The following is an 11,640-nucleotide window of genomic DNA, read 5'->3' as shown; positions in this document are numbered from 1 at the left end:
CCTCAGGACAGGCTCAGGTTATACAGAGCGTGTTCTAACTTTGTCTTGAGTGTCTATCTGAGGAATCAATTATGTCACAAGAAGTGGAGCTAGTGGACGAGACTGCAGGCAACAGGAAGTTTGAACAGAAAATGGTTCAGAAACTCACAAAGACAGAAGTTAAAAACAGACGGGACACAAGGGGAGAATACTCTTCAAAATAAGATCAACTGAAAGCATTAACAATTAATAAACATAAGAAAACCTCAGGGACAGCAGCCCTAGAAGAGAAATGACCAAAAGAACCTAAGACTCATGGAGGAATTCAAATGGATTATTTTTGATTTATAACTTGGAAGCAATCTGAAAACTTAATCTCTCACATTAAGACCAGATATAAAGGATGTGCTACACAGCTGCCACCTGCTCCTGCTGGAACAAAAGTGATGGGAGCAGAGATTGTGGGCCAACGAGCGAAACAATGATTTGCTGCAAATACTTTTGTACTTTTACCTTGGTTACATCTTTGAATGCACTCGTTTAATTGTAACAGAGCATTGACTTCTTTTTAGACACCATTAGGTTGGTTTACAACTTAAAAAGTAAAAAAAAACACAGTTGCAACTTTGATTTGTGTCAACCAGAGCAACTGCAAACATGGCTGATCGCCTCACTGCTTTTACCTGGCCAAGATGGCGGACACTTTTTGCCTTTTTATGAGCACTTTCTGGGTAATCATAGAGCATTTTGCCATACTTCCTTTTGGGACACACTTGTGCCCTCAAAAGAGTATATCGAAGTACATAAGTACGTGATTTTGAGACACAGAGGAGTTTTTATTACCTCCTGATTTAGATGATTTCCTGTCATAGAGGCCTTCTGGGAAGTATCCCCCTGCACATCAGGCTTTCATTAGCTGACTATCAGTCTGTCATCACTCACAGCCAGACACATGACTCACTGTTCCACTGTAAACACAGAAACCCTGCGTTCAACTCAGCACATTTACACCATCTTACCTCTGGATTCAGAGGTAGACGGAGGAAATTAGAGCTCATGCAGTTTACCCTAATCCGTGTAAAGTGTTGGATTAAAATTGTGATTAGCTGTAAAGAGATACAGATGAAAAAAGCAAGGGATACAGTCACACCTCTGTTGGAAAACACATGGTCACAGCTGGGAAACGCCACGTCAGCGGTTTCCTGGTGAGGCGGTTAACCAGACAGAAACCACCGACACCTTGCTGCTGTCAGCACAGTTAATACCCACAATTCTTAATATCAACCATCTGAGCCTCAACATAGGACAAAAAGAGGTGCTGGCAGACATTAATGCTGACTCGTCATTTACTTCACATGCATTCTGTGCCGAGTCGTCCTCAGGAACTTACGGAGTAATGAAGAGTGTAATTAGTCACAGCCGAGAGACAGAGTGTACACACCCCTTAACACGTTTTGGGATATTTATTGCGAAAGTTAACATTTTGGGAAATATATTTAACCCCAAATTTCTCCCGTAGGTCTATGGTTTTGAAATGTATGCAAGTCACGTCAGCTAAATGATATTTAATGTAATTATATAATGAAGGATGAGGCACAGAAATCACATCATCACTTGTATTTTAATGGCAGCGAACAGAATCACATGACGTCTTCTCAATTAAGGCCAGTATTGTCCTGCTTCTGCACACTGCGCTGATGAATACTGACTGTTCTGTGTTTGCACCTGCCACCTCGCATAACTCGGCGTTTAAAGCATGACAACATTGATAATGATGATGCTGATAGAGAAGAGAAGGAGCGTGACAGCCATGGGAAAGTGTGCAGTTCATGTGTGGAACAGCTGTGCTAATGACTGAAGCTGCAGCGGGAAATAACAGAGCAGGAAAAACATGGCCGCTCATGTGACGTTCATAAAGTGAGCATTACGCGAGACATCATGCACCTTTTTACAAGTGCTGCGCCTCTTCAAATAAAGTGTCTGACTCGCATACAGTAGAGGAAGTCTTAAAGCACATGAATGACTACTGGCCAGCTGACAGCACCAGTCCTGAGTCACATTAAATATGACTGCGTGGACATCATAAAAACATATAAAACATGTAAAAAAAGACCTGAAAATTCTCCTTTTTTAACATATAAAGTAACAGTCTTTTGGTTTTAAAGGAACCACGTTCTTTTTTGCATATGAGCAGGCTCAGAGAAATAAAAAAATGCAAAGGCTCGACTTAAGTCGGATAAATAAAAGTATAAAAAGCTAATCATCTCTACACAGCATCAGGAGGTTGTCTTTAGGAAGGCCATATTGTTATAACAGGTTAAATGGGACCCCCGCCTTTGATAAATAAGGATTCTCTCCATGATAGCGGCTGTAAGACGTTAAGTATGCTTAGTGATATTCCATCAATAAATTAAGCAAGGCTCAGGGGTCAGAAGCTCTTGAAGACGTCCAGGTCCTTCTGAGGCACGGGGGGGTCTTTCTTCCACTCGTCCTCCGGGTACACGTCGAAGTTGGAGGTGTCGCCCTCGTGGGACACTTTGGGAACGATGGGAGGCTGCGGACACAGAGGAAAAGTCTAGATGATTTTTTTCAGTCCAATCATGAGCATTCTGCCCGTTTTACTTGAACTGTTATATTTCTATAAATATTTTTACTTATATTATCTTCTTATTTTAGCTCTCACCTTCAGTTTCCTCACAGGAACTCCCTCCCAGTCCACGGTCTTAAACCAGCGGTGTTTCTTCACATCATCCGCTCCGTTCTTAAATACAAATTAAATAGCTGTAGGAGAGTACTGTACGTATTTTATTTGATATAAATATTACATTACATTACATTGCATTTAGCTGACGCTTTTATCCAAAGCGACTTACAATAAGTACATTCAACCAGGAAGACACAACCTTGAAGAAAACAGAATCATATAAGTACATCAGGTTTCATAGAGCCAAACATTTCAAGTGCTACTCAACTGGCTTTAGATAAGCCAGTCCTTTATTAGTATATAAGTGCTTCGTTAATAGTTCTAACGCTCGAAGTGGAGTCGAAAGAGATGAGTTTTCAGTTTGCGCCGGAAGATGTGCAAGCTATCTGCCGTCCTGATGTCAATGGGGAGCTCATTCCACCATCTTGGAGCCAGGACAGCAAACCCACGTGTTTTCGCCGATGGGAACTTGGGTCCCTCTCGCAGCGAGGGCGCAACGAGTCGTTTGGCTGATGCAGAGCGTAGTGCACGCGCTGGGGTGTACGGTTTAACCATGTCCTGGATGTAGGAAGGGCCAGATCCATTCGCAGCATGGTAAGCAAGTACCAGTGTCTTGAAGTGGATTCTAGCAGTTACCGGAAGCCAGTGAAGGGAGCGGAGGAGCGGAGTGGTGTGGGAGAATTTAGGAAGGTTGAAGACCAGACGAGCCGCTGCATTCTGGATGAGCTGCAGAGGTCGGATGGCACATGCAGGTAGACCAGCCAGGAGGGAGTTGCAGTAGTCTAGGCGTGAGATGACGAGAGCCTGGACCAGAACCTGAGTCGCTTTCTGAGTCAGCTGGGGACGTATCTTCCTGATGTTGTAAAGCGTGTATCTGCAGCAACGGGTTGTAGCAGCGATGTTTGCAGTGAAGGACAGGTTGTTATCTAGGGTCACACCCAGATTCCTTGCAGTCTGAGTCGGGGAAACAACTGAGGTGCCGATGTTGATTGTTAGGTCAAGAGTGGGACAATCTTTTCCCGGGAGGAAGAGCAGCTCAGTCTTGTCAAGGTTGAGCTTGAGGTGGTGAGCAGACATCCACTGAGAGATGTCAGCTAGACAAGCAGAGATGCGTGCGACGACCTGGGTCTCTGAGCGGGGAAAGGACAGAATTAATTGGGTGTCATCAGCGTAGCAGTGGTAAGAAAAACCATGCGGGCTAATGACTGATCCGAGCGAGTTTGTGTACAGGGAGAAGAGGAGGGGACCAAGAACAGAGCCCTGAGGGACCCCCGTAGTTAATTGACAAGGGTCGGACTCAGACCCTCTCCAAGTCACCCTGTAGGTACGGTCTTTCAGGTATGAGGTGATGAGGGAAAGTGCAGAGCCTGAAACTCCAAGTTTTTGGAAAGTGCGAAGGAGTATCTGATGATTCACCGTGTTGAATGCGGCAGACAGGTCCAACAGGATGATGACAGAGGAGAGGGATGCAGTTTTGGCAGTGTGCAGTTCCTCCGTGACAGCAATGAGAGCAGTTTCTGTGGAGTGACCTGCCTTGAAACCAGACTGGTGCGGATCCAGAAGGTTGTTCTGATTGAGATAACAGGAGAGTTGTTTAAAGACAGCGCGTTCAAGTGATTTAGACAGGAACGGGAGGAGAGAGACAGGCCTGTAGTTTATAACATCAGACGGGTTGAGAGTGGGTTTCTTTAGGAGAGGGTTTACTCTTGCCTCCTTGAGACTGTTTGGAAAGTGACCAGAAGTTAGAGAAGTGTTGAGGAAATTGGTGAGAAACGGTAGAATATCAGGAGCGATAGTCTGAAGGAGGTTTGAAGGGATAGGGTCCAGAGGACAGGTGGTAGGGCGGGCAGAGGTAATGAGGGTAAGAACCTCACTTGGAGAGAGAGGGGAAAAGGAGGTAAGTGTGTTGGTGGAAGGAGGGTCTGGTGACCCAGCGGTGAGTAAAGGTGAGTCAGAAAAAGAAGAGCGAATATCATCAACCTTTTTTTCAAAGTGGGTAACAAAGTCGCTTGACAGTAGTGAGGAGGGGGGAGGAGCTTTTGGAGGGTCCAAGAGGGTGGAGAAGATGGAAAATAGTTTTTTAGGATTGGAATAGGAAGATTGGATCTTATCTTGAAAGAAAGTGCTTTTTGCCTGAGAGATCGAAGCAGAGAAAGAGGAGAGGAGAGCCTGATAGGTTAGGAGGTCGTCACGGTGTTTGGATTTCCACCATTTCCGCTCTGCTGCCCTAAGGACGGTTCTATTAGCACGCAGTGCATCATTTAGCCAGGGAGCAGGAGGGGACTGACGAGCCTGCAGAGATGTGAGAGGACAGAGAGAGTCCAGAGTGGATGAGAGAGTAGAGAGGAGAGTTTCTGCAGCAGAGTTTGGAGGCAGGAGATGGAACGAATCAGAGGAAGGGAGGGCTGAGAGCACCGACGAGGCAAAGGTAGAGGGGGAGAGGGAGCGAAGGTTACGGCGGACAAGTGCAGGATGGGAAGAGATTAGTTTGTTATGTTTGGAAAGGGATAGAGAGAATGAAATGAAGAAGTGATCGGATGTGTGGAGCGGGTTTACAGAGAGGTTAGAAGTAGAGCAGTTCCTTGAGAATATGAGATCAAGGACATTGCCAGCTTTATGAGTCGGTGGGGACGGAGACAGTGAGAAAGCAAAGGCGGTTAACAGAGATGTTAGTTCGTCTATCTTCCCCGTCTGGAGGTTGAAGTCTCCGAGAAGTACAGCGGGAGGGCCAGTTTCAGGGATGAGTGAGAGGAGATTATCTAATTCCTCCAAGAAGTCCCCCAAGGCGCCTGGTGGACGGTAGAGAACAACAATGGTTAACTGTATAGGATGGGTTACTGTGACGGCATGGAATTCAAAGGTGGAAGGAGTGAAGTTAGGTAGCTTGAAGAGGGAAAAGCTCCATTTGGGAGAGAGCAGGAGACCAGTGCCACCAGTGTATGGGAGAAGGAATATGCTGTGGAGAGAGCTGCTGGGGTGGATGTGTTGGATGGAGTAATCCAGGTCTCAGTGAGAGCAAGGAAATCCAGAGACTGCAGGGAGGCGTAGCCAGAGATGAAGTCAGCCTTAGGAACAGCTGACTGGCAATTCCACAGGCCACCAGAAACTAGATGTTGGATCTCAGTGGAGCACGTGGGATAGACGAGAGCAGGCCGGTTATATCGATTAGGAGATACACGGGGCCAATTGCGAGAAGACACATGAACAGGAATGGAGAAAATACACATGATTATAGCATGCGGGGCTAGAAAACTAAAGAAAAGATAAATAAGACACCAGCTAAATCAGAGTAGGATTTGCCTCCTCTTTGCCTCCTCTTTGCCTCCCTCGTGACTCCCGCAGGACTCCAATGTCTTTGTCAGTCTTACTCCCGCAGGACTCCAATGTATATATATGTATTTATTTTCTTGCAATGTACTCACGCCATCATAAAAATAATGATATTTTTCTGAATAAAGTCCTCAGCTGCACTTAACACCATATGTATATTCCTTTGGGTTGAACTGACACACCCTTACATTATGATATCAATCATGAAGTACATAAACAGAGAGATTGAATGTGAGCAGTACTTTTTCAATCATTAAAAACAAATATTTAGTGACTCTACAATCTCTGTCGATTCATCACTGAAAAATAATTACTGTCAGAGCGGCGCCTGCGACAGTGTGGAGTTAATGCTCAGCAGAATATTGGCAGCTACAAATCAATACCATCTTGTGTGGGATTATGTGAGTTAATCACAGGCTTACACGAGTATTTGTTTTATTGAGAGCGGCTCCTCTCACTGATGCTAATTGAAACGCTGCAGTACTCCAGTCTGATCACAGTGAGGGACCACACACACACACACACACACACACACACACACACACACACACACACACACACACACACACACACACACACACACACACACACACACACACACACACACACACACACACACACACACACACACACACACACACACACACACACACACACACACACACACACACACACACACGATAGAAAATGATTAAGTAAGGTAAATGATCTACTTTCTGTTTTGATTGACAGTTAACAGTCTAGAATGTGGATAGCATTATCTTATTATATTTGACTGCAATACAATTTCAACTATTTGTATGTTGGTTAAATATTCATTTTTACTTTATTTCTGTTTTGAAACAGATTTGTAATATCTAATATGAGGTGTTCTAATATCTAATCTAATATTAGGTCTAATATATTATATATAAATCTTGTAATATTTGGGTTATTCTTTAGCCTGCTCACATCGATTCAAATGGACTATAGTACGAGACTGAATGAGTTAGCCAGGTGTAACTCAAACCGTCGACTGAATGTATATTTAGAAGCATGTGTCTCAGAGTCTGAGGACAGATTTGAAAGTGACTGCACACACACACACATTGTGCTCTGAAACTGCCCCTCAGATTGGTTAACGCTTAAAAAATGGGTTCCGAAGACGAGCTTTTATCAGGGTCGGATGATAGTTGCTGGCTGTGGACAGTCTCTAATGTGAACCATGTGGAGCTGCAGTCCTGTGCTGCTCCTCACCCTGCTGATGTCACCCCCACCCCCCCCTCCTGTGAAATATGTGAGCTGCAGAGGAACTCACCTTCATGTTGCCCAGCCGTCTGGCTCGGTCAATGACCAGGAACTTCTTGATGAGGTCTCTGGGGGGGGGAAGAAAGAGCCAGTGAGTGTGGAGCTGAAAAGTCTCCCTCCTCTCTCCCTGACTAGGAATGACTCTCACCGTGTTCTCCCTGCTCTGTCAAAATGACGAATGCCTCCTCAGCACGGGCACGCGGGGGCAGGCTAAGTGACTTGTGGCCCTTTGACAATATTTTAATTGAAGAAAGTGAGCCGACAGGAACTTTCTGCGCGCTATAAACCCCGTGCAGGTGAAGCAGACGTTCATGTGAGGGGACTGCAGATGATTCACAGGGGGCTTTAAAGTGGCAGTGTAGGCTTCCTGATGAAATGCGAGCGCTGCTGACGAACGGAGATAAAGCTGTCGTACCTCACAGCTGACAGCCTCGTAAATACAGACGCATCAGAGATTCATCAGTTTTTGTCTAAATCCTTCCTGGTGATACGTCACGGAGAAATATATCAGGTCCTGGGGAACTGTGCCTTTTCATTCTTCGAAATTATGAGAACAGACATTAAAGCATGGAAACACGTCACAGTAGAGGCACACAATACACGAACCTGAGGAGGAGGATAATAGAGCTTCTTAATAAGTGTTGTGATTAACTGAATATCTGGCGTTTTAGCATTAATGTGTTAAATGGGAGCGCATCTCTATTAAGATATAACTTAAGATACATCGTTCCTGCAAGATCAAATCTGTATTGTTTCATAGAATCATTGTAATTTAGCGTCGTGAAGAATATTTGTATCGTTTTTCACCATGGGAGCTCTCTTTGGGGCCTTGTGAATAACTGTAGTCTACACCAGGATGGGGTTTTAACTACGAGGAGAAATTCTTAGAGGATATCATCATTTTTCTTAGAATTTCGTCACATCTTTGTACTCGGAATCCTTCTGAATACGGACCAAGATCTTCTCCTCAGAGATGATCTAATTAGGATGATCGTGTTGCTCTGTGTCTGATCAATAAAATAAAGTGATAACAGGCTGCTTGTTCCACAGCTGCTTTAGTTTCACAGAGTATATATATATATATTAATTTGAATGTAGAACAGTATTTCTCCTTTCCTGCAACATTTAATTACCGCCTGGTTATCCTTAGAAGTACATTCAAAATATATGACGTTCTTTCTTGGTATAATTATACTCTAAAGACTGTATTATTCATCAAAGTGTAACAAAGCTCTTTAATATACAAGTGGGCTTCACACCCTTAGGCTCTTTCAAAGTGGGTGTGATGTCGTGCTCAATTAGTAGCTCTTAGCATTTATCATTAAAGCGCCTTCTGACACATTCTGCTCGGGCAAAAGTGAGTCAAAATAGAGCCATGGAGGACACTGAGGTGGTGCAGGGTGGAGGTCAACACAACATCTCCATAACAAGTCTTTAACCCTAAGCCTGCGGACACAGCGCTCTGCAGCAGCGTTTAAACCAACAACCTGTGGCAGGCAATGAGAGTCTTCCTATAGAGGGTCAATGATGCACGAGCCCCCCTATTCTAATGATTTTGGGAGGTCTATACTGAAAGTTGAAGGGGTCATTTCCCACTGAAATTAGTTCAGTTTTAGTTCTCGTGTTGGTTTGGTTTTCCCGGTGCTTTGGTAAGAAAGGGTGGAAGTGCTGCAGTACCCCTTTAACATGGAGGTCAATGAGCCCTGCCGGGGGGGGGGGGGGGGGTGACATGGGCCACTGTGTCAGGGCTAATGGAGTGCACACACACACACACACACACACTCACACACGGCCAAAGTGCGCTGAGTCTGTAATCTGGCACATTCCTGCCCCTCCAGCTGCTGTAATGGCCGGTGAGGGGGGGGGGGGGGCGTTAGTGAGTTCCACCTGAAGCTCCATCAGCTGATTCACATCCACAGGGAATATGGACCCCTCCATCAATTCATGTAACATGAATAAATAGTCATTGGAATGGGGGGGGGGGGGGTGCCTCTGCCATTTCCTGAGTTGCAACATCCTCCCAGAGGCGGGAGGTGTGAATGAGCCCCAGTGGAGCTCCGGCTGCAGCTGAGGACGCTGAGCTCAGGTTATGTTGTTTTTGCAGAGGGGGTTTGGAGGTTTCATATTCGAGTTCAAAATAGTCACAACTTCTTTAGTAAAGTCATTTTTATCTCATTGAAATGTGTCTCCTTCCTGGAAGAGAGATCCCTCATCTGCTCCTACTGATGTTTATTTCCCTATTTTTGTTATTCTCTACATGTTGCTGCATCGTCTGTGATAGTGGGCTGTATAAATAAAAGGGAAATGATCTGGCAATAGCCAAAGGAACTAGAAGATCATATTATGAATAAAACACCGCTCCAGGTTAGTCAAACTTATTTGAAATGTGAAAAAACACAGCTTCCTGCTTTAGGACTGTCATTGTGTACACACTCACTGCTCTCTGGTCCATAAGCTCGACCTCTTGATCAGTAAACTAAGCTGATAAATAGAGATACAGAGGGACACTTGAGAGCAGACTTGTTGATCACACAGTCAAAACACTCTACATCTAAATGGCCAACAGCTGGTTGATTTTAAACTAAGCCACTGTATTACTCTATAGCAGTGGTTCTCAAACTTTTTCTGTCAGGCCCCCCCTTTGGAGAAAAAAAAAAGTCGGGCCCCCCCAACACAAATAGTCAGGCTCAGTGGCGGCGCCAGAGATTTCTTTTGGGGGTGCTGTGGGGTAGCTTGACGTTTCATAGAGGGTGCTCAAACATTTAGGGTTTCCCATTAATGTACCGGGCGCTGCAGTGGAATTTTCTACTGCAACAATCCCCAAGCATATACACAATGTACCCGCGACTGTTACAATGAAGGCTCGATAATCAGCTCACGGCATATAGGTGTAAGCAGGGGTCAAGTGCTATTTTTATAGGTGGTGTGTGGACCTCATATAGGGGGGTCCGGGGGCAAGCTCCCCCGGGAAGACTTATTTTTAAATATTGAAGTTAAAAGCATCAATCTGGTGCACTTTGAGAGCAAAATGAATAGATCTATGGATACCTCTCAACACCCATTTGAAACAGACCTGTAAACAGATTTACTTTTTCTTTATGGATATTTTACAAATCACCCTTTTAAACTTTATTCTTGTTTTACTGTCATATAGTATTTCATAGCTGTTTTTAATTTATTCTCTTATTTTTTTATAACTATAATGATCATATAAACGTGTGCCTCGGAAATAATTGTTTACATTAATGGTGACCAACAATTTGAGACCCACTGAGATAACACTGAGAGAGTCCTTTAGCTCACTGAGTCTCTCAGTCTCACAGGAGAGGACTCTCCTCCACTTTGTTGTTGAAAAAACTCCTTATATCCGTTAGCGTAGCTCGCTAGCACCAGAAGCTAACAACAACGATCTCCGGTTCGCCCCCCACTTTGAGAACCACTGCTCTATAGCCACAAATAATCAAAGGCTAGTTGCTAACCAAGTGATGCAGCAACGTCCCAGCTATGAAAAATAGACATTATGCCTTGGATGAATGTAAACCACACACACGTTTGGCCTGGTGTCTTACTTGACATAGAAATCCAGATGGCGAGGGAATACCAGTTTCCCGGCCAGGATCTTCTGGTAGATTCCGAACGGATTGTCATCAAAGAATGGCGGGTACCTGAGGAGAGAAACACATGTGAGCGGTAACAAACATCGTGATGCAAAGAGCCGGTAAGACCTCAGACCCCCCCACTCTGACCACGTGGGCAGGTGAACATTTAGAGTGTTGGGGGGCAATGATAACTTTGTAGACTTAGTAGACAGAGCCGTCTTTGTTGGAGGCGCTGCACCCCGCTGAATGCTTTCCCAGCTCTCCTGTTCTTCCTCTGCTCCAGCCTGGACAAGTCATTACCCACAAATTACATAATGGTGCCGGGCCTCTGAACGCATTACGCACGGAGCAGACAGGCGCATAATCGCACCGGTTTGTCACACGCCGCCCGCCTGCCCAGTGAGAAGCTCCAGAGGCAGGAGACTGTGGGCCGGGGCGTCTGGGAGCCGGCTGCTCACCACAGGCTCCAGTCAGCGCTGTCAGAGGGGGGGAATGTGGGTCACTGTGGCAAAATGGGACCGTTTCCTGACTTGTATTATGGGTCAGCAGTGGATGATGTCACATGTGACCGATACATTAAATAAACAGGGACATCTAAGTTTTGTAGTACTCTATAGGGTTTCCAGCTAGTTATTATGTGTACGATTGAAAACTAGCTGATTTTGTGCAGCGCAGTGGTGGTTCATTCAGTTTTCAACAAATACAACTCCATTAGAATCCTCACACAGTGGCTTCATTAGT

At 45.0% G+C, this 11,640-nt stretch overlaps 1 protein-coding gene across 1 annotated transcript in view; it reads right to left on the bottom strand.

Annotated features, from left to right (window-relative positions):
- Positions 1-1,428: 1,428 nt before the first annotated feature.
- Positions 1,429-11,640, bottom strand: part of prkx (protein kinase X-linked) — a 29,113-nt gene continuing 18,901 nt past the window's right edge. Inside the window, exons 5-8 of the mRNA XM_034216948.1 lie at positions 10,870-10,965; positions 7,311-7,368; positions 2,663-2,740; positions 1,429-2,533 (exon numbers count right to left, since the gene is read on the bottom strand). Of these exons, the coding sequence (XP_034072839.1) occupies positions 2,408-2,533; positions 2,663-2,740; positions 7,311-7,368; positions 10,870-10,965 (358 nt within the window). The 3' untranslated portion in view covers positions 1,429-2,407. The remainder of the gene's footprint in view (positions 2,534-2,662; positions 2,741-7,310; positions 7,369-10,869; positions 10,966-11,640) is intronic.

This window comes from Gymnodraco acuticeps, unplaced genomic scaffold (assembly GCF_902827175.1).
Source record: "Gymnodraco acuticeps unplaced genomic scaffold, fGymAcu1.1, whole genome shotgun sequence".
NCBI classification, from domain to species: domain Eukaryota; kingdom Metazoa; phylum Chordata; class Actinopteri; order Perciformes; family Bathydraconidae; genus Gymnodraco; species Gymnodraco acuticeps.
The sequence above is the reverse complement of the archived record's forward strand: the minus strand, read 5'-3'. Positions and strand labels throughout refer to the sequence as shown.